This window comes from Arvicanthis niloticus, chromosome 21, assembly GCF_011762505.2.
Source record: "Arvicanthis niloticus isolate mArvNil1 chromosome 21, mArvNil1.pat.X, whole genome shotgun sequence".
NCBI lineage: Eukaryota > Metazoa > Chordata > Mammalia > Rodentia > Muridae > Arvicanthis > Arvicanthis niloticus.
In genome coordinates this window covers 39,082,773-39,110,708 of record NC_047678.1, presented here as the reverse complement: position 1 = coordinate 39,110,708, position 27,936 = coordinate 39,082,773, and the positions used below count along the sequence as shown (strand labels likewise).

At 46.8% G+C, this 27,936-nt stretch overlaps 1 protein-coding gene across 2 annotated transcripts in view; it reads right to left on the bottom strand.

The window, feature by feature from the left end:
* Itga9 (integrin subunit alpha 9) overlaps window positions 1-27,936 on the bottom strand; it is a 295,010-nt gene that overhangs the window by 71,898 nt on the left and 195,176 nt on the right. For both annotated transcript variants that reach the window (XM_034484311.2, XM_076917769.1), the window contains one exon: window positions 22,041-22,191. In XM_034484311.2, the coding sequence (XP_034340202.1) occupies window positions 22,041-22,191 (151 nt within the window). The remainder of the gene's footprint in view (window positions 1-22,040; window positions 22,192-27,936) is intronic.

The window sequence follows — 27,936 nt, the reverse complement described above, 5'->3', positions numbered from 1 at the left end:
GATTGATGGCTGAGAAGGGATGCCTGTCTTTAAGGAAACATCATTAACACCTTTTAATACAGAAGAAAACAGTCTGGGCTCTACCAGCTGATCAATGAGTAGACAAAGCATGCAGTTTCCAAGGAATGGAATAGCGTTCAACCTTGAGAAAGTGCTGACACATATCACAGCATAGGTGTTGCTTGAAATTCAAAGGTAAAGTGAAAGCAACCAGTCATGGGGTCCACATCACACACTCCGCTCCATTTATGTGAGATGTGCAGAACAGGTAAACACAAGGGAGAATGCATCTTGTCTGGGAAGAGATGCAGAGTGAAAGGTGGTGTGCACACGCTGTGGGATTTGTCTTGAAGGGATGCTCTGAAATGACTGTAGTCACCTCTCCCACCCTGCTTGTGACCTCTGAGCATTTCACGTTCCTTTTGCTTAACAGCGTTCAGAGGTGATGAACCTGAACACCTGTCACTGATTCCTAACCAGGATTGGACTCTTCTGGGAGGACCAGCTGTGCACAGGTCCTGCCTGAGGACATGATAAGGACATTAAGTGCATGCTGCTCTCACCAAACCCCAGGCTCTGGTGGAGAGCTGTGACTCGCCAGACGGTAGTACCTCTCTAATCTATTTGAGGCTACAGGGAAGACGATGATGGTGGCCCAGAGAGAGCTTTGTTAACCACATGGAGGTGCCTGTGGGACCCCACTAAATCAAAGCAGGCAGCCTGGGTATGCATTGTTAGAAAGCTCTCTGCGTGGTCCTTATGGGCTCTCAAGTTAAAACCCTAGAAAGTTAGACAAATGTTAAGGTCCTCCAGTGGACCTCAGGCCCTCTTCTCTAGTGCCGGACTCTTGTGTCCTCAAGAAGGGTCTCACTATGTAGCTAAGGCTAGACCTGAACTCAAATTCCTCCTGCCTCTGCCTCCTGAATCTCCAGATTTCATCACACCAGCTCAACATGAGACTTTTTAGGAAGAATTCTGAGTGTGAGTGTAATCTCTGGGAAGGAGTCATCCATGAGACTCCTGATCTCAAGGCTAAGGTGGCAACTATCAACTTGGAGGTTATTGCACATGCTACCCAGTGGAGGAGGACCACTGGAACCTTTGCTGGCACGTAACTATGGTGATAACTCTGCCCCTGTGCAATGATGGTCATCCCAGACTGTGAGTCCTCAGACAGAGACCTTGGGTAACAAGTTCTCTGCACACCATGCCCTGATGGCAGGGAGTCAGGTGAGGTTGGGTGCATTCAGAGCAAAACTCTGTAGGCAACTCAGAGAACTGAACTCTAGTCTGAACAACTCTTGGTTGTTCCAGAGAAAATCTGTCCATCCATCCATCTGTCTATCCATTCATTTATCTATCCATTCAGCATCCATCCACCCATCATTCATCCATCATCCATCCATCCATCCATCCACCCATCCATCCATCCATCCATCATGCATCCATCATCCATCCATCCATCCTAATTTTTTTATCTTGCTACAGCAGGAAACAGCTGTGATAAACTAAATCTTATATATCAAACAGGTAAGTTTTCCATTTTTACATACTTTTGTTTAATTTCTTGTTTAAGAATAATTATCCATAGAGTATCCACAATGCCCTTTATTGGGCCATGTGCCTTTGTAATCCGGTTGTTGTTGACAGGAGGATGTCTGGCCTGGCAGAAGGGAGGAGGAACAACTGGTTCTAAGAATAAAGTGTGCTTACTCTCTGAGTATTTGGGCAATCTGCACACAAGATGGGATGGGTAACTCTATATAAGAAAAGCACCACACAACACATCTTCCATCTCGCCATCTTCTCTCTGTGCCTCACCCATGGAGACAGCCACTTGATGTCGGACTCTGAGGGAATGTGCTCACAGGTTTTCTAATCCTCACATCCTAGAACGCCTTGCAAGGCAGAGACACTTCCTCATGACCTTCCTGTCCTACAGAGATCCATATCTTCTAAAACGGAGAATTCTACCAGTAAAACGTCCCGGACGCCAGCTCCCACAGCACGCTTGCATGCATATTGATTTTAATTCACTTAAGTGCCTCTTAAAACAGGATTCATTCCGTTGTTGTTTCTGAGTGTTTTCTTTGTATGCTCAGAGGAGGAGGATGGAGGCATTGCTCCCATAAATCTCCAGGACTGAGGACTGGGACACTGAACAGCAGGCTCAAGCCCCCCTTTTCCCTACAGTGTTTCTCAGGGGGAGGAATTGGGAACCTGGAAATGCCTGGATTTGATATTTTAGGTTCTTGAGAGGACCCAGGAAATTGTTCTCAAATCTCTTTGGCTCTTTCACCCGTAGATGTTGATAGATGCCTATGGTGTTCATGTTGCCTCAGAGTGAGAGCCTCAACCTGCTCGAACTGCCTGGAAACCAAGGGGACACTGAACTCTGACCATATTTGAAGTGGGCACTGTGTTAAGCATTTTTGCTGGTTTTATTTTTGTGGCTGTATTTAAAAAAAAAAAAACTTGTAAAATGCAACTTAGGGAAGAAAGTTTATTGAGTTTAAAATTCCAAGGTACTGTCCCCATCATTTTGGGAGCCTAAGTCAGGTAGTTACATCATCACATGGATAGTTGAGAGCAGAGAGAATGGATGCATGCTTAGTGCTCAGCCAACTTAATCAAGAACAGAGAGAATGGATGCACGCATGCCGGCATGCTCAGTGCTCAGCTAGCTTTCTCTGCTCTTACAGAGTCTAGGGCCCCCAGCTAGTAACTGGTGCTGCCCACCTTCAGGCTGTGTCTTTTCAAATTAGTTAAGGCAATCAGACAACCTCCCACAGATATCCACAGACCACACTAATGTAGATAATCCCCCATTGAAACTCCTCTCCATGGTGGTTCTAAGCTGTATTTGAAAGTCACAATGAGCTTCTTAAAAAGTCTACATCTCTCAGATGCTGAGACGCTTGTGAGACTTCCTGCCCTTGGATGGGAAATGTCTTCCCGGGATGGACCTCTGAGGAAAATCACAGGCAAGAGTGGGCCTTGATCTGCTGACCTACTGGATACCTAAGTGCCACTTGTAGCTCGGAGTAGGGGTTTGGGGGAAGTCTGGAGGACTACCTACCTCTGGTGGGTAAAATCCCTCCTGGGCTACCAGCATCACTTTTCCTCAGGTTGCTTCCAGCCTCCTCATAAAAACCTGAGGCTGGAAAGTGGACTCTACATGCCTTGCAGTGAAGACACACCGAGGAGACCAGAGGAGGAGGGGGATGGAAAGACATTTGCAGGTTCAAGTTGGGCGTCCTGAGTCTAAAGCTTTTGACATCTGAAACAGCTCTGAACCAAGAGTGTTGAATGTTCAACTTGTAACTTCTCGAAGCCGAGCCGTTTTTATTTAATCTGGAGGCTGTGAGGTAAGTCTCACGGTCTCCACTGCTCAGATAAAGAAAAGGAAGAATCAACAAACAGGGCAGCTTGCCACAATGGCGATTAATTGTCTGAAACTAAGATTCCAATCCGGCCTAGCTTGGCTCCATACGCTGTGTGTTCTGACCCGAGCTGTCTTCTGAGACCATGTTGGCAGTGAATATGCTGTCCAGGACACCACTTGCTTTCACCACAGCCGCCTTCCACCTTGGCATTGTGGAGGCTTCAGAGTTGCCTAAGGCTCAGGGTGCCACCTGCCAGACACCATTTTCAGCACACGTTTTAATCCACGGAACAGACCCTGGTCTGGGTGCAGGACCAGGTCAGTGTCCCATCTGCCTGGCTCATCTTTAGCCCAGAGGGAACAACTGTAGTGTGACTGTGCGTGGAGAGACCAACGTCTGTGCAGTTGGCGGGTGAACCGTAGCTATGAACTGATGTATCTGTCCACCTCTGGGTCCCAACCGTCAGCTCCTTCATCAGAAGAGCTTTATAAACTTTTTGGAAAAACCAGTGAGAGTTTTCCTTGGCATGAGGTCTAACCTCTTCCCCTACCATGGCTTCATGAATAAGGGCTGAAAGCACCGCCCACTCCAGAGGTCTCTGCCCCACATTCTGAAGGCCTGTTTACCTGAGGAGAGGGTTTTGCTTTTGTCTCTTTGAGTTTCTCCTCACTATGTGGCTCCATCCACTGCCTTCTGTTGCCTTTGGAGCCAGAAGGCAGCTCCCTTACCTGGAACCTTCTAGATGAGGGCCTCCAGGGAAGGAGGCAGCAACACAGCTCAGCAGATAATTAAAATGAAAACATCAAACGGATATTTTTATTCCACACCCTTATATAATCTATACTGTTCATATCCATCCACCTCATCCAGCTCCCTCTGCTGCCCCTCACTGTATCCCTCTCCCCAGCTCCACGCCTTTATTTGTACCATTCTGCTGTTATTTGGTGATGCTCACATGTGCATGGCCTGTGGCCATCCATAAGAAACCTACTAGCAGCCACAAAGGAGAGTGACCCTCCCACTCTCAGCAGTCATCAGCTGCCAACACGTCCTCTGATAAAGGTGGGGCCTGGGGGGGGGGCTACTCCCCAACATGTGCTGAGCAGAAGACATTCACCTCCTCTCCATACTGACCCCGAGAAAGCACTCTGTGCTTGAACCTCACCCACAGGAGCACAGGCCGAGGAGAGGCCATGCAAACTTTCAGATTGCCCCAGCTCCTATGTCTGGAGATCAGAGCTCACAGGGAGCTTAGCAGAGAGACAGACATTCTCCCTTCTGTCTGTGGCAGCCCTTGCTCCTATCCTGTCACTTCCAGGATGTCACTGATGGTCAGGTAGGACAAGGCTAGGCAGATGTTTAAGATGGGACAGAAGTAAGGTGTGGCCTGGGTGGAAACAACGTCTTCCTTTATCAACATGCTGAGCAGGGGCAGCAGGAGAGAAGAGCCCATCTGTCACTGGCTGTGAGACTTTAGCTGTGTTGCCAGCTCTGAGCTCTAATTTCTTCTCTGGTAGATGGGAAAATGATGCTGTGGCAGACACCCCACCCACGATGCTCAGTCCACCAGCAGAAGGGGCACTCAATCGCATTCGCAGCCCACTAACACAGGACCATGTGACCCAGTCTTATTATACCAGTCATCCCAGTGAGACTCTGAAACTTCCCTAGAACGTAGTGAAATCAAAGCACTTCTTCATGGTGACCTGGCAATGGTCTCGGTATCCTAATGGGACAGACTCGTCTGAACATGGAGCCAAAACAGGACACATTGTAAGGAAGCTTAGAGGGTCAACAGGAAACCGGGACCCAAGCAAACCTCAGACTTTCACTCTGAAGAACAACAATTTCTCCGTTCACTCAGTGGGAGGGGAGATTGGCTCTTCTATTGTTTGGAACAAAGTGAGCTAAAACAGGTGCAAATACCTCACGATGACGTAGTGAGGCCTGTGTAAGGATGCAGCAGAACTGGGTAGAAACCAGCCACTGGAGCAGCCCGGCTGCTGCAACACGGAGACCCAGTTCCTCTGTGTAGGAAGAAAAGGTCAAGGTGTTCCAAGCACAAGGGTATTTTGAGGTACTCTCTAGAATACCTCTGAGTGGAAGATGTGAAGGCATGAACAGGAGCCTCTGCAGCCCTCCAGAACAGTCTGAGGGCAAACCCAAGTCCGAGGAGGCCTTGGCGGTGGCCGGTGCCCTCAGGCCATCAGTTGCTGAATCTGATGCAGGACAGATTCTGTTTCTACTAATGGATAGCTACCGTTATGCTTTATACATGGCGCTTAATTCATAAGCTGTGACTGTCAGCTCTTATAGTACAGTGGCTTTAAATAGCTCCCAGGAACTATTTGATGCTTCTCAGAGAAGGAGGAGCCTTGGTTCCCCTGGAGAACAGATGCAGTGAGGGAATTTCAGCCTGGCCTCTGAGGTGGGCTTCTGCCTGGTTTTCACTTTCTTGGGCAGGTTGCTAGAGAGTAAGCTGGTCACGCGACACTCAAGTCACCTGTCAGAGGACCTGATGAGAAAATAACAGCCCTCCTTCCAGTAGCTCTCCCCAACTCTCCAGCTACGAGAGAAATCTCAAAGCACCTCAGCATCCCTGCACCCCTAGCAGGTAGCTCTGCTCCTACCAGCTAGCCACCCATAGAACCATCTTATCTGTGACAATTAAATTTGTCAGATGTCACTTGGGGAATAAGTTGCCCTTAGGAAGACATCGTCACAAACACACCTATGTCTCAGGAGCACGGGTAGATGGTTTGTAAACGTGACCTCCATTTTCCATCCTTCTTTGTGCTCCTCTTTCTCTACGGCTTGACTTTTGGGCTGTTCCCATCACGAGGTCAACTTGGTTTTTTTCCACTTTGAATCTGAGCAGGATTTGTGACTGGATCCAACCACCCAAATGCAGTCAAAGTGATGCTATGGCTGTTCTAAGCTCCTATCCGGGAGGCCTTGGGGCTTCTATTTGCTCTTTTGGAACCCTGTCAAGACCATGTGAGCAAGAGCTGGCTTCCTGAGCAATGCCAGCCACACAGCTCAGCCAGTCCGTCACTCCAGACAACAGCTTGGATTTCAGATGATTTGCCAGGTAACCATGAATGCCCAAGCAAGGTCAGCCAAGAAGCCAAACCTGCCCTCCCTCCCCCAGCTTAGATATGGCCCAGCTAATGTCTACAGTTAGGAGCAATAATAAATGATTATTGTACCAAACCAATGAATGTTAGGATGGTTTGTTACACTAATAGGTACAAAGTCTCGGAGGAGAGTGTGAGCATCTTGGAGCCCTGTGGGTCCCACCTAGGGCTGCGAGACTCTAATGCTACAATGTAGTTGCTGCTCAAGCCACAGTCCCCGTAGCAGCCCTTCCTCTCCTACAGGTATCCAAGGCTAGCGAGACATTGTATATCTCTAGCTAACAGACGCCCAGGTGCCAGGAGCACACAGCTGGGGAAGAGAGTTTAAGGTAAAGGAGATATTAGTGGCCACGCTCCCTCCAGCCTTCTTCCCTGGGTCCTGTGAGTCAGTCTGATGGTAGGCTGTGATGTTGGCTTCAACTGTAGAAAGGTGTAAGAAGAGACTCCCATCTTCTCTATGAGGGTCTGATTTGCTCTCTTCAGAGACCCCACCATCTGTCTGTCTCTGGTGTGGAGGACTAAAATCTCCTCAGAGCTCCCACCATGCTGTTATCTGTCAGTTTGCCCATGGCATAAGCAACCCTTATAATAAGCTCTTTACCCCCCAACAATTCATCTCACTACCTCTTTGAACCCACACCCAAGATCTTTCAACCATGTGGTCACCTGAACCTCTGCCCGGGCTGCCTGCTAAGGACAGAGGCTGCCTGGGCTTGGGCTCACCCCTTTTAATCCACGGAAGGACCAAGAAATAGATCGTACCCCATTTCCGCCTTGTCCCCCTGTCCCGTAGGGACTGAGGAATGGATTTATGAATGTGGAAAACCACAGCATCCGAGAAAACAGATGGCAGAACTAACCGTCAGCTGTATTTAGTGTGCCTGAATCTTTAATGTACTTGAGGGTACTGCAAATAAAAGACACACCAAGTAGAAGGTAAACATTATTAAATAAAAGAAAAACAAGGAAGGCGCTTCATAAAGACCTTCAAAGAAGCACTTTGTGGTGCCCAGGAAGGTGTGCTGGTTCAGGCAGAGGCCACTTAGACAGAAGGGAACTTGTCAGGAAAGTCCTCCTTAACTAAATATTTGTAAATTACTGAAGCACGTCTATTTATTTTTATTTGAAGTAAATAAAACTCTATGAAAAAGATTTTTCTTTCTCTTTAAAATTTTTTTTTAGCATGAGCCAGATCTGGTGGTGCCTGCCTGTCTTAGTTAGGTTGTCTATTGCTGTGATACACACCATGACCAAAAGCAACACGGGGAGGAAAGAGTTAATTTCAGCTCACAGTTCCACATCCTAGTCCATAACCAAAGGAAGTCAGAGCAAGAACTCAAGCCAAGCAGGAACCCAGAGGCAGGAACTGAAGCCACTGGAGGGCTGCCTACTTCCCGTGGAGCACTCAGTCTGTTTTCTTTCTTTGTCTCTTTGTCTCTTTCTTTGTTTCTTTTTCTTTTAACTCTTATTCTTCTCTCACACATTACAGCCAGACAGCAGTTTTCTCCTCCCTCCACCCCTCCCAGTCCTCTACCCCTCCCTTTCCCCCAGATCAACTCCTCCTGTTTCCCTTCAAAAGAAAGAAATAAAGTAAGTAAGAAAGAAAGAAAAAAAAAGAAAGGAAGGAAGAAAGAAAAGGGTAGTCAGCCTGTTTTCCTAGTCCATCCAGGACCACTGCCCAGGGCTGGCACTGCTCACAGTGATAGGACCTTCCACATCAACCCTCAGTGATCAATAAGAAAATGCTCCATAGACTGTGAACTTTGACCCACCTGTGGCTCTGTGATCGCACTAGACCATTCCCTTTAAGAGCGGCTGTTTCCTCTGTGAGATGTGACCTTTTGGACCTTTCTCAGCTTGGATTGAATATGTACTCTGCTATGACAAAGGTCAGATTTAAACCTCGGATTAATTTAATAGTTGATGTTCATTTTCTGATGCTATCCACCCTGAGCTCCATTTGAAGACCTCTATGGTAGATGTCTTAGGGTTGTTTTCTTTTACTATGTTTTGCCCTTCCTTCTTCAAAGCTAATAATTGGACCTGGATTTTATAATAAATGTGTCCTAGGACATTTTGAAGGCACTTTGTAAGTATATGATAGGATTCAACATTCAGACAAAACATATGACACCTTCTTCTGTTTATTTGTGGACACCTCATTGTGATCTCCTAAGACCTATGTCATTTGGCCCCTGCTGAATGCACCAGCCAAGTCTCAGCTCTCCTCGCTCACCTATTGTGCCACCCTTTCTACAACAAACCACACCCCTCCTAGTCCCAGTGCCTCCCCTTTTCCTGAACATCTCCCAGGATGCACTGGGGCACCTTTCCTGGCCCCTAAGTCTCTTCCGTTTACCATATTCACAACTCCTAGACACCTCTTCAGACCCATTCTCCATTGGATTTGTGAGGAGGTGGCCACAGGGCTTGTGTCTATTCTGTGTATACATCTCACACCGTAAATACTCACTAAACGTGCAGTTCACTCTTTCTGAATGAATGAGCAAACAGAGGCAACGGCCGTTCCCATTCTCAGTACTAAAAGCTGGAGGAATAAGTTCTGTAGACAATCGAGACACTGATGCCTGTCTCTGGGCCATGCAAACAGGACATCACTTTTTTTTTTTTTAATCCACTATGTCTTTTCTTCGTTGAAACTGCTTTTGACTATTGGGTATACATTCCTAAATATAGGAACCATGAGCTGCTTTCCTATGAAAATCCCTGTTGTTTATCACCCAGCAGAGCTCCCAGATGCAATTATGTATCAGCAATAGGATTCTGCTTATCACATGATCCATGCCATCAGGTACCTGTGTCCTTGGTGTTATGCCACTAGCCCCTTACAGGTGACTTGGGCATACAGCTAGGAGCTTTTTAAATTCCCCTTTCCGTAATAATATTTGGACCTGAGTTGGGAAAATGATGGCTGGCTTGGAGACACGTCAAGATAGTCGAGCGTCTGACACACTAAGGGCTAAGTGACTCTACCTCCTAGGACTTTTTCCAGCTGTCCAGTACTCAACAGGCAGAAGGGAAAACGGACAGATTGTGTGGTTTTTCCACCTTCCTGGCCCATCCGGGGGCAAAGCTCTTAAGTGTGATATTCCTTTAGCTGAGTTCACCTTGGGACAAATCAATTCCAGAGCAGACATTCAAAAAGGCAGGGAAGCCGTGCCAGCTCCCAGAATCCAACGTGGCAACACATGGGCACCACAGGAAAGCTTCCTCTAGTGGGAGCCTGGTAGGGGTTAGGTTTGTATGCCAGTACCCCCCTGGGGGTACTAAAGAGAGTCTTGTTTAGACAAAACACAGCTGCCCCAGAAAATGCATCAGTGCTTCCTGTCTGCTACCCCCTACACAAGAAAAATGGGGGATGATGTAATCTGAAAGATGTCATTCACTAAGCACCTGGCTCTCCAGAGGGTAACCGCTACAAGCCAGGTGGGCAGCCAGTGGGACTATCAGACATGCAAATTAGCCTCTTTATGCAAAGAAGATGCATGAGAGACCTCTGAAGTCAGCCTGTCAGTGCTTGGATTCCAATACCCAGTTTTAGCAGCTGTGCTTTGCGTAAGCGTTGGTTTCTTCTTCAGGAAAACAAAGCTCACAAGTGGACATGAGTTATTGTGGGGCTAAAACACGTTAAAAAAAATTAGTGCCGGGCATAGTGTGTGGCGTAAAAGTGAGCACCTGGTAAGCCTGACCTTTCTATTGCCCGCTGCTGAAGCAATGTTAGCGACACCTCTTCAGACTACCAAAAAAGAATTCAGGGTCTCTGCTTACTTTAGAAAAGTCAAGCAACAGTACAATACCAAAGCCCGACAAAGACCACACAGGAGAGCAGACTAGGAGCTGCATCTTGCCTATGATCACAGAGACAAGCACTCCGAGCAAACTCTTAGAAATGAAAGCAGGAGCGTATCTCATTCCTTATAAGTTCAGGGGGTGAAATTTTTTAAAAATGGAGTTCGTTTCCTTAAAAGATCAAAAGACAAGTTACATGAACACATTGCTATTTCGAGTATAAATAGTCTGTGAGAAAAGAAAGAAAGAACTGATCAAAAACCTCAGACTTAACGAGATTGGGTTCTTGTCAAACCTCACAGACTAAATATCAACAGGTTAGACTTCCAGGAGGTTACAGTGCAAAGACAAGACACACTGAATAGCATCACTTGGGGGAAAAATTGAAGTCAACCCCTGCCCCCAAAACATTCTGACTGGTCAGGTTCTTCAATGTGTTTATTGAAATGAATTAAGCCTGTCTTTTTTAAAATGGATGGGGCAGGGGGATCGGCTTTAGGCTTAGATACCCAGAAACTGACTGTGCCTTGGGAGTCAAGAAAAAAAAAAAAAAAACCAAAAACCAAAAACCAAAACCAAAAAACAAAAAGCAAAAAACAAAAAACACAAAACTCCAAGCAAATGAACGAAAAAAACCTAACTTGTATGAAACTGTCTCCAGGAAGGATGGTAGAGGAGGGAGGATACAGGTATGTGTGTGTGTGTGTGTGTGTGTGTGTGTGTGTGTGTGTGTGTGTTACAAAGCCCAGAGGGAGACCACACCTCAGAGGTGGCCTGCATTGTGTGTTGGGTTTTGATGCCTCAGTGCCAGCAGCCTGAAGTTGCTGTCCAGGCCCTGGCACTTGTAATTGTTTATGACCACGGCTAAATGAGCTCTGGCAACCTGAGGCTAGTCAGTCTTCTAGAGTCACAGGTATTAAGAATGAATAAAAGAATAATGCAGGATTGGGGGAAGCCTTAGTGGATAAAGCCCCCACCATGGGAGCATGAGGGCGTGGGTTTAGACTCCCAGAACCCACATAAATGCAAGGGAGGTGTGGCAGCCCTCTGTAATTCTAGAACTCAGAACACAGAGACAGCATCCTTGGAGGAAGACCACTAGTTAGATTATCCATATCCATGAGCTCTGGGTTCGATTGAGAGACCCTGGCTCAATGGGCAAGAGGGAGGAAGAATGCTGACACCAGCCTCAGGCTTACACACATACACACACACACAAACACACACACACACACACACACACACACACACACACACACACACACGGGGAAATGTATATGAACATGCACACGTTGCACATGTGCACACACACACTTGCATGTGCAAATGCACAATGCACACACGTGCACATACACGCACACACAGAGAAGCAAACCAGAGTTGGGCTCAAGTATGCAGGGTGCAAGGTGCAGGGTATGGGGGGGGGGGCAAAACCTAGTGGGAAGAAGGAAGGATTGAAGGAGATTAGAGAGTAGCAATATGTTTGACTTCCCTGGCCTCTTGGATAATGGAGCCTCCTTCCGGCAACCCATCTTTCTACCTCTGACTGAAAAAGGCAACCCTAACTCTTCAGGGAAAGTTGAAGCAAGATCAGCTCCAGGAAGAAATTAGAGATTGGCATTACTGTACTGACAGTGGGTCTAAATTGGAAGAAAATTTGGATAGGCAGGGTGGCGTGTGCCCGTAGCCCCAGGAACAAGTTCATATGTTTGAAACGCACTGAAGGACTTCATTTGAAATATTTTTATCTGAAGTGTTGAGCATGGTCTTGAGCATGCTCAACAAGTGGCTCTACCACATCCCTAGCCCTGCCTTGTCTACCTTAAGTGAGTCCTGGGAGTTTTATCTGGAATCCCAAAAATCTCTTCTAGTTTCAAATTTCTTGTATTTTTTTCAGCTTTGTGCCCGTTATCGAAAGCTTGAATCACCGCTTCCTCCCAGCCTGCTAAGCTGTGACAAGGTCTCCATTTCAAAAAACATTATTTTAAAATTAGATTTCTTCCATGCACTTGGTGCACATTCTCATTTGCCCCGTCTTCCTACCCTCACCCCTCAGCCCCTTTGTTCCCGTTGGCAATATCACTTCCACTTTTACTTAATATATACTCACCTCATTCCTGTGACTATATAAAACATAGGGACCACAGATGAGAGGGAAGCTTTTGTTTTCCATATTGGCTTAATTTTGCTTAATATTATTGTTTCCAGTTGCATCCAGTTTTTTTTTTTTTTTTTTTTTTTTTTTTTTTTTTTTTTTTTTTTTTTTTTTTTTACAAATGACATGACTTCATTCTTATAGCTGAAAAGCATTCCATTGTGTATAAAGACCATGTTTTCTCTACCCGTTTCTCTCTTGCTGGGCAGCTAGGCTGGCTCAGTATCTTGTCTATTAGGAACAATGCTGTAGCAAACACGGATATGCTATTTCTGACATGTGTTGACGTGGGCTCCTTTGGGGAAACACAAGGGGTTGTAGACCCGAGTTATACATTAGATCTAGTGAGTCTGTGTCTGCTTTCTGAGAAACCTCAATACAGATATCCGTAGAGGCTGGACTAGCTAGTTTATATTCCCACCAGCAAGTTTATGTGGGCTCCTGTTGTCCATAGTGGCTTCCATCTTTTGAGGCTTGCCTTTGATTCCTGGACCCATCCTGCCCACATCTCATCCTCTGGGGTAGAACGGACTGTGTTTTTAACAGTTTCCAAAGTGGCTCTAAACCAGTGTCTGCTGTTTGTAGGTCAGAAATGTAACTTCCTTTAAAACAAAATAGGATGGAGTTGGCGCTTTCCTGCAAGATCGGCTGAGGGATAAGGTTTGGGTGCCCTTGCCTGAGATTGTGCCTGGCCCTGCTTCACCATGAGCATCTCCCCCAGAGACAGACACACCCCTCAGAAACCACCAACCTTTTCCTGACTTCAAAAATTTTACCATTTTCAAATTGTGTGTGAACACGTGAGTGTAGATGCACATGCTGGCCAGCAGAGGGAGGCAGAGTCCTTGGAGCTGGAGTTAGAGATCATTGGAGGTTGTCTGATGTGGGTGCTGGGAACGGAACTTTTGTTGTCTGCGAGAACAGCAAGTTCTCTTAAGCACACAGCCATCTGTCCAGTCTTTGTATTCCTCATTACTACACGAGCATGATGTGTGTGTGTGTGTGTGTGTGTGTGTGTGTGTGTGTGTGTGTGTGTATGATGTGAGGTCAGAAGCTAGCTTTGCGGATGAAGTCTGTTCTTTGCCTCCACTGATATTTGGGCTCTGGAGACCCAAACTTGGTTATCAGGCTTGTTCAGCAAGTGCTTTACCTGCTAGGGTATCTCCCAGATTTAGTTTTTAATATTTTATTTATTTTTGTATGTTGTCTTTTTGTCTCAGTTTAACGATTTGATTTTATGGTTTCCTTCCCTCCCTCCTTCCGTTTCTCCCTTTCTCCTTCCTTCCTTCCTTCCTTCCTTCCTTCCTTCCTTCCCTCCCTCCATCCCTCCCTTCTTAGGTACTTTGTTGTCTGTCAAAAAGTTTTAAAGCCCAAGTAGGCTCCTCCTTTCCCTTCTAGAAGAAGAAACATCTAGTTGAAGGCAGGGACGGTAAGTTTTAATGTACTCTTTCTAAATCCCTCTCACGGATATGCCTGTGGCATGGTGGTGGGAAATACTCTTAATCGATTCTTGTCGCAGTTATAGCTTTATTGGTATTTCTCAGGCTAGACTGCAGCCTTCCCTTCAACTGCCGTGAATACACAAATGAAGCTTTTCATTCTAATGAAAGCTGAGTTTTGCCTCAGAACACAGGCCACACTGTGGTTAGAAATGGACATCTGGGTTGTCCATCACTTCTTGGTGCCCACGGACACCAGAAGGGCCAGCATTCTCAGGGGCCTTCATTCTATGCTATCTTTCTGGTGCCAGCACTCAGGCGGGAGTGACAGGTTTAGTACTGGTGACAGATTACCATCCTGGCCTCAGGGGCGGGGCGTGGTATCTGCTCCTCTCCACTTTCTCTTAGTCTATTATGGGTAAACAGTAGGGCCTTCAGAAGCAACTGAAACAGGAAGTGGGCACCGGGAGGATGCAGGCTAAGAGCGGTACCTGGACCAGTGCCAGGTGAGAACCACTGCCTGGCATCCTGCAGGAAGTTCAAGGTAAAGTCACCAGGGTGCTCAGGGCACGAGATTAAAGGCAGGAAAGGGGCGGAAGAGACTTATTATTTTCTAAGTATTGATTTCCCCTGCAGGGCTCTCTTACAAGGGTGAGCGGTGAGTTCATTCATCATCTTAATGGCCAGGCCATGATGCCTATAAACATCTGAGGGTTGCACTTTTACTGGGGGCTTCTATTAACTTGATAAGACACACCGGAGATAGTGGAGCACCATGGGAATGCAGTCTGCTGCTATGGGGGCAGCTACTGATGAAGGAAAGTCATTTGTGTTTTGCTTACATACAGAAGAATGGGTGTACTTCAGCCCTGGTGATGCCTGACTCCTTGGCTCTACTGACAGCTCTCTGTGTTCACAAGCACAGACTCGCAGGTTCCTGCACTGAGCCTTTCGCCCGAGGAAAGGTTAGCCACTCCTTCAAATATAAAGCTATGCAAACACATCAAGTGTCCAAATCCTCCCTCAGACCAGATTAGAAAGCTGACGGATTTTATCATCTGGCGCCGTCTTGAGCGGCTTGCCTTGAAAGTGAGAAGAGAGATTCCTGAGAGAAACAGAATACCCATTCTGTGGTAGAGGTAGACATTAGCGGGAAGACTCGCTTTACAGCAAAAACAAACTCTCCCGTCCTTGATGCCACTTGCTATAAAAAAGAAAGTCGAGCTGGTAGTTTACAAAGACCCCCAAAGCCCAGCTTGGAGACCCAGCCAGATTGGAAATTCAAAGCACTCACTTCTTAGAAACCACAAAAATGAGCTTCTTTGATACGCTACTGTGACCCTCATGGGGCCTTGCCATGGAGGAGTAGAGGACACAGAGTCTGTCCCTCATCTCAGTCTCTCAAGGTTATTAGAAGACAGAGCCATTACTATTTCCACAGCTGAACTCAGTGACAGCCGACAACGGGTTGTGAACTACATCTCTAGGCAGCCTGGTCGTGCTTGGCAAGCTGTGTGGAGTGCGGTGGGTGAAGTCTGGCCCTCTCCCATGAGCCCAGGACCATCCACCCTCCCTCATGTGCCTGTCTTCCAACATTCTTATCACCAAATCTTCCCACTTTTCTGGTCTGATGGCCCTTCCTGTAAGATGTCACTGCAGACGCCTAGTATCGAAAGTGTGGCATCCCAATAAAAGATCCATGTTCAAACCCGGAAGCACAGTTTTTGGTAAAAGTGTATGGCTTTTGCACCATCATAAAGTCCGATAAATCGTAAGCTGAACTATCATAAGGTGAGGTCCAGCATAACGCTGAGCATGGGATGGGTCTCTACAGTGTGTCCTGGCATATGGTGGGAGTCGGGGTCTACCACAGTAGGGACACATGATACACACGCTTGGCATAGGCCTCATTCAATTCTTGGCACACACCGACATTGAAGACTCTGGTACCCTGGGCCAGGGCACACTGATCACCACAGAGATAGCTGGAACATCAGCTCTGCATCTGCTAACCACCACAGCTCACTTCCCTCCACACCACACTCCACACCCATTATTTTACTCTTTGTCTGAATGCAAACTCTGCCTCAGCTGCTTCCACCATCATTCCAGTGAACAAACTTGAGCCTAAAAGTCACTAGTGTTAAAAATGATATGGATGCTACATTTGGGTTGAGTTTTCCATTCCCTTTCATCCCCTAAACACATAAAGACAATCACACACACACAATCACACACAATCGCACACACAATCACACACAGACAACCACACACAAACAATCGCACACACAATCACACACAGACAACCACACACTCACATAAAATCACACAAATCACACACAATCCCATATACACAATCACATACTCACACACACAATTACACACTATCACACAACCACACACACAATCACACACATATAATCACACACACACACACAGGCACACATACACACACACAATATCTAAATGCTAATATATTTAGCTAGTTTATCCAAGGGGAGGATATGAGACCCACCAAGGATGTGGAAAAAGTTTGATCAGAAATACAGAGCCATGTGACAGACAGGCAGGTTAGAGCATGGAGCTAGCACACATAGAGAACAGCTAGGCTAGAAGGCTAGACCGGCGGCTACAGGCTGGATGTGATCAGGGAAAATGTTTTGTTTGGCTTAGATGACACTCAGAAAACATTTTAATTAGCTGCCAAAGTAACATAAAATTTCTGATTTTTTTAAATTGAAAAATAAAATCTGGCAGCACCAGTTCACACTTCTACTTCAGTCACTGAGCTGCTGAGGTGGCTGACCCACGCGTGACTTCAGAACCCCCATCTCCCACGGAATCTACCATCTTCTGTTCCACATCTGGGCACCTTCATCTATACACATGCCTGGCTTGCCCAACTCCTGGAACTGTGAAGTGTTCTTCAACCAAGAACTCTTAAGGTACAACTTCCGGGAGCCTAGAAAGTGAGAAGCTCAGTGGCAGGTACCAAGGAGCCCGCCACGTGGTTCGCATCTGTGGGATGCTTGCTCCACAAGCTCCCCGCTGCCAGCACCTAGATCTCTTCACCTGGGGGACAGTTCCGGAACAACAGAGGCTGCGCTGGCACGTTCATGATAGTTCCAACGTGTTGGGGAATGACCTTCCAAGAGGGTCCCAGGCTACCCTAAGCCTTAGAGCAGTGGTTCTCAACTTTCTAATGCTGTGACCCTTTAATACAGTTCCTTATGTTGTGGTGACCCCCAACCATAAGATTATTTCATTGATACTTTATAACTGTAACTTTGCTACTTCTATGAATCGTAATGTAAATCTCTGTGTTTTCCGATGTCTTAGGTGACCCCCTGTGAAAGGGTCATTGGACTCTCAAGGGGTCGTGACCCAGAGGTTGAGAACTGCTCTTAGAGAGCCTATGGACTTCTGTTTCTTCATCTCTAGGGCACACTTATGTCTATACTGTTTCCAGAGTGGCGTGGTTAAGCTCCTCCCCCACCATGGTAGCTGGTTTAACAGCTTACTTTTCCTTCATTCTCTCCCAATTTCCAAATAAAACCGGATGTCCTCAGCTCCTTGCCTCTGGGCTGGCATCTGGAGGCACAGAGCAAGATGGCATCTCAGGATTGCAAGCCTTGGGTTTATGAGTGTCATGGCTTTTATCAGTCACTCTTCTGTTGCTGTGGTAACATGTCATAACTTCAAGCAACGTAAGGAAGAAAGGGTTAATTCTGACTCATAGTTCCAGAGGGAGAGAGTCCATCATGGCTGGGAAAGAATTGGCAACAGGAAGCAGGAACAGGGAACCGGCTCATCACATTTTATCTACACACAGCAAGTGGAGAAAGCAAACACCCTCAGCCCTCAGCCAAGGCCTTCCTAAATGCTATCATCCACTGAGGACCAAGTGTTCAAATACCTGAGTCTTATGGGGGACATTTCTCATTCAAACTACCACATGGTTGGAAGATAAAATGTCCTCCTCAGACTTGTGTGTTGAAGGACTGGCACCTAGCTGGTAACAATTTTGTGAGGTGGTAGAAAATCTGAAAGTGGCACTTAGCTGGGGGAAGGAGGTCGTGAGGGGGTGTGCCATTGAAGGCAGCTTTGAAGGTGGTATCAGGTTCCCTCTCACTTCCTTACTCTCTGTTTCATGTCTGTCGTGAGCTTTGACAACTTTCTAGGCCACATGATCCTAATGCTAACATATCCAGCCCAAGTACATGGGAACAACCAACCATGGGCTGAGATGTCTGAGACAGTGCGCCAACACGAGGAATTTCTCCCTTCAAGTTGAGATCTTAAGCATTTGGTCAGAGTGACTGGCACTAGTGCAGGAAGCCTCTCTGCGACAGTGCCTTTGCTCTTGGTCCAGCTGCCTCTGTAATTTCATGACCAATGGGTGCTATCCTTGGTGCCCAAACTCAGATCTCCCTTGCATCTGGATTAAAGTTTATTCTTTCCTGCTCCTGTCTGTTCCTGTCTGTGGGAATAAATCAATCCCATGAAGATGTACACACAAGCCAAGGCCATTCTTTGAATTCAAAGATCATTTATTCTTCCTGCACAACTCCTAACCATCATGTGAGGCATTAAGAGGCCAGGAGTTCGAACAAGCTTAGGATAGTAGGAGATAACTTCTCAAATGTTCTGATGTCAATCGACCACCATGACTGTTACTTTGTGTTCCACAGGCTAGCCCTCTTCCCATCCTGTGGAGTCCTCTCCTCTCCGGTCAGCTTATCCCCTTGCTTTCCCTGTCCCCTCTCCTGCTCCAGGTCAGTTGCCTGATGCACCAGCCAAAACCACTCCACGTCAGCCCTGCTCACAGCAGATTTTTCTGAGCAAAACTCGGAGCCTGTTCAGCCAATGGTTGCTTGTTTCCTTGTACTTGGGAAGAACATTATGGCATCAGGAGCATGGGACATAGGAAGCTGTCAACCTTTGTGACAGACAAGAGGTGAGAGGGGATCAGATCACGCCTTCAAAGGCACATGACCTCCTAAGGATCTTGGCAACCTGAGACTAGCTATTACAGCAATAACTGCTTTGCCCCGCACACCAAGCATGTCTGCAGGGCAGTTGGAACCCTGTACCTTAATTATTAATTATTTGATGACATCAGGTTAGGAGCATCCTGGGAATAGGAACTATATCTTATTCATCTCAGTCACCTGTAGTCGCTGTTACAGTCACTTAGTAACTGATACCCAAACAAGTCCTATGCAGCCAGGTAGGAAGCCTGAGATGTCATGAGCTGAGATTTCAGGGCAATGTTCTCTGGATGGTGGTGGGAGGAAGGGATGACTCTGTAGTAGCTTCAGTCATGAACCAGTACTGATTTAAGTGTGTGTATGACAAGCATGGTGAACTGTGGGGGTGGGGGGGAAGGGTATCCATGAAGGATCAGGCTCAGGATGGCCTTGTGGGAATAGCTGAGGAGTCTTAACTTCATCTTGAAGATTGTGAGGCAGGAGTGGGGATAAAATCTAGCTCATCCTTAAAGGTTACTGCTAAAGCTGAGATCAGAAGGCTTACATTTTTTTTTAGGTTTAACTTTTTTTATATGTGGGCATTCTGTTTGTGTACCACATGCATGCTTGATACCCACAGAGACCAGAAAAGGGCAACAGATTGTCTAGGACTGGGATTCAAGTGGTTGTGAGCCACCGTGGGGGTGCTGGGAACTGAACTTGGTTCTCTGGAAGAGAACCAAATGCTCTAACTGCTGAGCCATCTCTCTAGCTACCGATGGCTCACTTTTAATTATTCTTCTGAATTATGTATCTACTGTGCTGGTAATCGTTCTATACTCAAGTTTAATTGAAATGAGGTAGCTATAAAATTGTTTTTAAGTTTTGTTTTGTTTACAGTTTAAAAAATATTTTATTTTATGGGTATGTGTACATATCTGAGTGTATGTGTGTCAGGGAGGTCCGAAGAGGAATCCCCTGGAACTGGTGCCGCGGATGGTTGAGTCACTATGTGGGTGTTCTACAAGAGCAGTAAGTGGTCTCGATAGCTAAGCCCCTCCAGCCCTGTCTCAGTCAGTGTTTATTTCTCATTATTAGACTGTTTTATTGGACAGGAAATAGGGGCATAGCTATGGAAGGCTTGTGTGCTCAAGAGCTAATTTCTGAACTCTCTTTCTCTCTCTTTTTTTTAAATAGAAATGAATGACAGAAGCTTGTGGGAAAATTCTCTAGCACCCTCCTCAACCTTGAGAGGAACAGATCTGAGGTGTGTCACTTCAGGTTCTCAGAGATCTGAGAAGACCAAGCATCCCCTCCCCCTTGGTCACTGCTCATCAGAACATTCTTCCTTTCTTCTTTGTCTCAGTTCCTCACTCCCTCACAAGGGTCTCCTGAGGTTACCCTCTCAGTATAAAAGGGGATACCCTGGACAATTCTTTTTCTCTGCTAATAATCTTTTAGACGTTATTTCGTCTTAAATTAGGCTTTTCTTGGTTTTGTGCTTTAGAACCTTTTTTGTAAGATTCATACAGGGCCCATATGTAGTCCATGTATTGCCCATGTGACAGAATGGGGAAGGTCCCTTGGTCACCCATAGCTACCTACCCCTAGATGCAGTTAGAACTGGGACAGACTGTAAACCCTGTAGTACCCTGAAGTATGATTGTCATGGGGGAGGGGTGTCTCTGTTTTTGTCACCTGTCCTCTCTTCGGGCTGGTCCTCAGAGTCGCACGGCATCTCTGTGTCCGGTCCCCCTCCTGCTCTTACTCACAACCATCATGAGTCACCTTGATATCTTGTCAGCTTTCAGCCAGGATGAAACCCAAGGTTCTCTAGGCCATAGGTTTTATAGGTATGGCTTACTGGTAAAGAGATCAACGTGATGCACACCAGGTCACCCATGGCCACCATGATAGCTACTGACTCATTCCTGTGGCCTTCTGACGTACACTGTCCTCTAGTGACCACAGCCTTTGACTAGAATTCATGGCTAACTCTATCCTGTTTTTCACAACCACAGTGGGCAGCCTACCTGCTCATATGTGTACCGTGGGGTGCCCATGTGCTGAGGACCAGGGTGAAGGCTTTCATCATAAAGTGACTAAGTTCCATGTGAACACCACCAGCTCAGTGAGCTCAGCATGGCTTACAGGGAAAAGCTGAAAATGTCCAAATAACTGTGGTTGGAACATCTGGGTAGAGTGGGGTCTAACCTGTTCTGGGCCTTAGAACAGAGTTTATCCTGCCCAGGGCCTTAGAATAGGGTATATCCTGCCCAGGGCCTTAGGACTGGGTCTATTCTGTTCTGTCCTGGGTCTTAGAACAGGGTCTATCTTGCTCTGGGTCTTAGAAGAAGGTCTATCCTGCCTTGGGCCTTAGAACTGGGTCTGTCCTGTCCTGGGTCTTAGAATAGGGTCTATTCTGCCCTGGGCCTTAGAACAGGGCTTATCCTGTCCTGGGCCTTAGAGCAGGGTCTATCCTGTCCTGGGCCTTTGAGCAGGGTCTATCCTGCCCAGGGCCTGTCCTCCTCTCTCACAAAGGTGGTTGCGTTGAGGGGCATCAGGGGAGAGAGAGAAAACAATAGCTCAGCTCCCCTTTTCTTTTGGAATCATGCTATCATTTGAATAAACTAATTGACTCTACAAAAGCTCACGCAATTCATTTAAATCTTCAAACTTCCTCAATTCCCTTGAATATGGCAGGAATACACATATAAATACAGCAAAGTATCAGCCGACACAGACAACCATGTAACAGAGAACACAGAGTATGCCGCTAGTGATGGGAGTCATGGCGATCAGGGGTCCGTTTATACTTATTTTTAACAACCACTGACACAGAACTGAAATTGTATAGAACATGTGCATGATGGGGCTAACAGTTGTAGCTGCTCAGAGAGGGTTCAGTCCACAAGAGAAAAGGGATGGAACAGGACACAGGATAGATATTCTCCAAGGTATGTATTTATGGCTGGCTGCTGCTTGCCTGTACCAGCAACCTTCTTAGGCCAGGATGAAAGCCGATCTGTAGTACCTCCAAGCTCTTATGACATTTGCAGACTCAGTGCCTGGTCTGTGCCATGAAACACGTCAGCAAGTGCATCACATGGGAAATGGCTCCCTCTTGGGTGAGCACTCCTTACCTTCTGCCACATGTTGATGAAGAAGAGTTCCCTGGAGACATTGAAGGACACATTGGCATCATAGGCATCGTCTCCAAGGTTGGAGATGGAGATGTTTAGAGAGATATTCTTCACAGCTCCCAAAGCCAGGTGTGGGGTCTTCTCATCAACACTGCAGAGAAAACCAAACGTTGATAACTATTCTTACACTTAGAGTAATATGACAGGAGGCACCAGGTAGTAGTTTGGAGGTGTCAGGAAACGAGAACACAGCTGTAACCCCCAGGAGCCCCCTTCACTAGGCACATGTCCACAGGGTATCAGCACCCCCTTTTTGCCTAAAACAAGGGGGTTCTATGTTTTGAAGTTACTAGATTGTTGCATGGCTCATAAGAAAGTCTATACACCAAACTTAGAAAGCTGAAGACATTTCAAAAGCTTTATGTGGAATTCATTCATTCCATTCTTTTGAGCAGAACCCTGTATTTTTCTCGTCCTGTGCTAGACAAGAAGGTTAGTGTTAATTGTCCGTGTGATAGAATCTAGAATTGCCTGTGTAGAGTGTTAATTGAGGTGGGAAGATGTCTTCATTGCGGATGGAACTCTTCCCTGGGGAGGGACTGCAGACTGAAATAAAGAGCCGAGTGCCAGCGCTCATCTCTGCTCCTTAATGCAGATGCAACGAGCCATCTCTCTAAATGCTTGCTGCTGGGACTTCCTGCCATGACAGACTGCAATCTGGAAGTGTTAGCCAAAACCAACCCCTTCTCTCTCAAGCTTCTTTGGTTAGAGAACTTTTATTTGAACAACAAGAAGAGAAAGAAAGACACCAGAAACAGTAGTATGTAACTTCAGGGACACAGAAGATGCTCACATGAAGCGAATACATATAACTAGCTAGAGAAACCTTGGAGGGTAGGAAGTGGTCTGGGGGAGTGGTCTGCGATTTCCAATACAGTGGTCTGGGAAGCCTCACCGAGGAGGCACCTCTCACTAGAAACACGGGAGAAGGAGAACAGGACACACAGAATGGAGGGCTTACCAAGGGCTTACCCTGTGGTAGGCACAGATTTGGCATGTTCAAGGAAGAGAGTGGAGGCCAGAGAGGATTGAGCAGGATGAGAGGAGAGGTAGAGAAAACAGAGCCAGCAGATTCTGTAGGTCCTGATGTATCGCCATGGAGACCTTGGTGTAGCTATAATACAGATGGGAGCCCCAACCTGCTCTCAGCTGAGAAGCAGTGACTCAAGGGGCCCATGTTAGGAGGAAGCTCCTACTATGTGTAATGCAGATCGTCTGCAGAGCACTCTTGGAAGAGGTTGGTGAGGAGTCTCCTACAGCAAGTCAGGCGGAAGAAGGTGAAAGGTCAGGCCAGCCAGGGGCAGCTGAAGGATGGGAGAAGAGCCGAATTGGAGATATGTTTCAAAGGTTGTGCCAACCGTAATGTCATGAGTTAGATGAGGGGTGTTAGCAGAGGAGCTGCCAATGGTAGCTCCAGGGTACAGAGATCTGGCAGCTGCATTTAGGGCTGCCATTTATGGAGGCGGGAAAGATTGTGGGCAGAGAAGGCAGAGACAACCAGATGCCACTGTGCTTTGTAGGAGACACATGGGTTGAGACAAGGGTTGAGCTGGGAGCTGAAGGAGGCATTTGGACTGCAGATCTACATCTGGGATAAACATGAAGGACTGAGGGGATGAGTGGAGGAGGAGGAAAGCTTTCTCATTTAGAATCAGAAGCAAGGAAGAGATAGGTGTCACTTGGCACGTTGGAAGAAACCAGGGGAGATGGCACAGAGTGGCCACACGTGGCCTTTTCCAAGGAATGGTGGTCAAGGTTGTCCAGCGTGGCAGATAGTCAAAACAGCGTGAGGAATTAGAACTGTTCACTGGCGCTAGTCACTTAGAGTAGGGCTTCTAAGACTTCTTCTGCTTGTGTCTCTCTTGTTTATCCAAGTTTCCTTTCCACTGCTGTGATAAAAATGTCCCCCAAAGCCACTTATAGGGTGGACTGTTTATTTCAGATCACAATTTCAGGTTACAGGCAGAAAACTAAAAACACCATACACCGTGTCCTCAGTTAACAGCAGAGAGAGGTCAAATGCACGCATGGTTATTATGGAGCTCAGGATCACCCCTCATATACACACAGATAAACCGTGACTCTTCCCATATCAGTTAATATAATCAAGTCACTCCCCCACAGACACGTCCATAGACACGCCCACAGACCAGCCTGATCTAGATAAACCCTCACTGGCACTTTCTTCCCAGATGATTCTAAATGCTATCAAGTGGACAATTAGAACCGATGAGTACGATGTCTGACAAATTTTTACATGACCCCAGATAAATAAGTATTTAAAACAAGAATACAGATCAGACATTGATTGGTAACAAATAATAACTATATTTTTAAAGTAATTATTTGATATACATATAAATTGAATATTTTTTGAAGACTGAAGCAAGTTCGTGTGCTTATGACATGAATGAGGTTATCTGTGTAGCACAATAATTCATATATATATATCAATTTCTGCTGCCCATAACCCATGGGTGTTTGGTCACAAGTTGGATTCAGTGGGTCATTAAAAAAGAGGACATAAAATCAGGAGGAACTGGGCGCTGTGGGTGGGTCTAGGAAGACTGAGAGAAAGGAAGGGGTAACCTGATACATTGTATGCAAGTATGAAAGACTCAAAGGGTAAAAATACTGCTTAAAATAGCTTAAAACACATACCCATTTGATACATAACAGTGATGGTAGAAGATTATTAAAAATCTTTGTTTCCTATAATTAAATCATTTTGTTTCATGCAGAAAACATGGTGTGTACAGTAAAACTGCTGCAGTCTGTAAAAGTGGACCTGTGAGCATGGACGCTTCAGGCAGCATTCTGCACCTGGAGGGTGAGGGCATGCATGGTGCAAAGTTCACATTGGTGGGACTAGAGGAAGTTAGGTGGCACAGCGTGAGTGAAGACTGCCAGGAATATCTTACATCTGAGTTAGATTTTAGTTACTGTGAGTTGAGAAACCTGCCACTGCCAGGTTTTGCAATTCCCAATGTTAAGCTGTAAACCCGTGTATCGGGTCATGACCCACAGTTGAAACAGCTTTGATGTGGACAGAGGACACTGGTGACCTTGTTATAAATAACTCGAGCAAGTCATAGTTGAAAGCTGTATGGAACGAGGGGACTACATTAGAACAGAGAACACAGAGGGGGGTCTGGAGGTGAGCACAGGGGTACCATCTGGAGGTGAGCACAGAGGGGGATCTGAAGGTGAGCACAGGGGTACCATCTGGAAGTGAGCACAGAGGAGGGTCTGAAGGTGAATACAGAGGGGCACCTGGAGATGAGCACAGGAGGGATCTGAAGGTGAGGACAGAGGGGTACCTGAAGGTGAGAACAGGGGGGATCTGGAGGTGAGGAAAGGGGGGATCTGGAGGTGAGCACAGAGGAGATCTGGAGGTGAGCACAGAAGGGCATCTGGAGGTGAGCACAGGGGAGATCTGGAGTTGAGCACAGGGGGGGATCTGGAGGTAAGCACAGAGGAGCATCTGGAGGTGAGCACAGGGGGAATCTGGAGGCGAGCACAGGGGGGGATCTGGAGGTGAACACAGGGGAGATCTGGAGGTGAGCACAGGGGGAATCTAGAGGTGAGCACAGGGGGCATCTGGAGGTGAGCACAGGGGGCATCTGGAGGTGAGCACAGGGGGCATCTGGAGGTGAGCACAGGGGGCATCTGGAGGGGAGCAAAGGGGTATCTGGAAGTGAGCACAGAGGAGATCTGGAGGTGAGCACAGAAGGGCATCTGGAAGTGAGCACAGGGGGAATCTGGAGGTGAGCACAGGGGAGATCTGGAGGTGTTTCTTTCAGTAAAATAGAGTGGGCAAACAGGATAGGTGCTCTTGGGGAAGCTGACTATGGAGATGATTCTTTTTTAAAGATGGGAATTATCACAGTGTATCTGTACACAATGGGAAAGTGCCATCAGAGAAGGCACAGTGGATAAACACGCGGCAGGGAACAGTTGCTGGTGGGGCCTGGTGAACACGTGGAAAGCTGCTGCTGAATGAACAGTGCACAAGGCTCAGCCGCTGAGCGTGGGTGAAGAGTCCAGACTCTGTAGCAGTTTGTCCTTGGCATCGAAAGTGAACCAGTCAAAGACAGGGAGAGAAGGGGAGGGTGTTTGGGGTGTGGCCATGGCAGGAGAGCCAGGGCAGGGTGAATACAATGATGAGGATGAAGGTGATACCAGAGATGAGTACCAAGTCCTGTAAGCTCTGGGCAAAATGAAATCTCTCCAGTGACCAGTCTCTAACTGGCCAGCTGGTTAATGGAAGATGCAGAGAAGTCTACGAGACCTTGTGCAATGGACAGTTTTGTTGTTTTTTTTTTTTTTTTGGCTATTTGGCTATTTGGCTCAGGAGACTCCATGACAGCCATGAAGGGTACATCAACAGATCTGGTGCAGATAATCCCTCATGGCCTTTAAGCTGTGGGCACCTGATTAAACACAGTCCCATGATCTACGGATGTTTAAGTGGCCTTACTTTGGTGACTGGTGCTCCCACCAGCTCTGGGGTTTGAGGGTTTCCCACCAGCATTATGGTCCTGTGATCATCTGAGTTGGCCACAGAAGGTTTGAAGACCCAGAAGTTACTTCCTTGAGTTACACCTTTCCTCCCTTGTTTCCTGTTGAACTTGTTCCCCCCCCCCCACTCCAACCCTCTTTTAAACCTCGACAGAACCCACTTGTATCTTTCCAATAAATTAGATTTAAGTTAACTGGCATATGTTTTGTTGTCTGCAGCAATTAACATAACTAATGCAGCGTGCAAGAGAAGAGGACTAGTCAAACACTTGACCGGCTATGATTCTTTGAAATAGAGATTTCATGGGGAAAGGAACCATCATTATCCATCTGCAGAAAGAAGCCCCGCTGTCTAGCATGTCTGGCACGGCAACAAGAAAAACATGCGAAACAAGAAATCGGATGGCCTTGCTTTGGAAGCGAGAACTCTGAGGATCCAAACAAGATGTGAAAAATTAACTTAGGGAAGAGAGTTACGAATTCTTGAATGGACTCCAATGAATTAAGACCTTGACCCCAAGCCTTTGTGCTGATGATTTATTATTGTTGGCCACTCTGGTTCTAAACAACTGATGGGCTATTTCTGTCCCCATTTGCTTTTGTAACATGAAAGGAGAATCCTCAGACCTTGAGGATGGGACAGTATTAACCTAGCTTGATCAGGAGAAGGACCTGAATACATGCACACAAGGCCAGTCACCTCAGAGTGACCAGTATCTGTGGAATATTAGGCAGAGAGACCACATAAGTAGGTACAGAGTCACAGGCCAGAGAGTTGCCGCCTCTTTCTGAGTGTCTTAGTTCACAAGACTAGTCCTTTTCTCTCATGTGTAAGTGCCAAGGAATCAGGCCAGAGACATCTGAACTCCTGCCAGGCCCCTCACCATGGGCCTCTGCCACTTAACTATGCAGTAAGGTCATTCCTGGGTTTTAGTCAAGTGATTCTGGCATGGCTCTGTGAGTAAGGGAAGCCAGGCACCTTCCAGGGTAGACTGTGGACTCAAGACTTTGAAAAAGAAACCTCAAAGTTGTTTTCATTCTTTCTCTAAAGCTAAAACTCTATAACCAAAACAGTGGGTTGCTGCTCTCCACGTTATTCTTAGAAATGAAACGAACATACAATTTGCTAGCACGGGGCCGGGTACTGTCAAACAAGCCTTTCTGAGGGCTCGCAGGACTGGATGGGAGAGCCACTTTTAGAGCCGAGGAAATCGTGCAGCGGAGAGCTGGAGGCTGGAGGAGAAGCGAGAACCTCCCGTGCCTCCAAAGCCCACTCCTTCCCACTCCCACCAGTGACCTTCAGTCCCCGTCTACT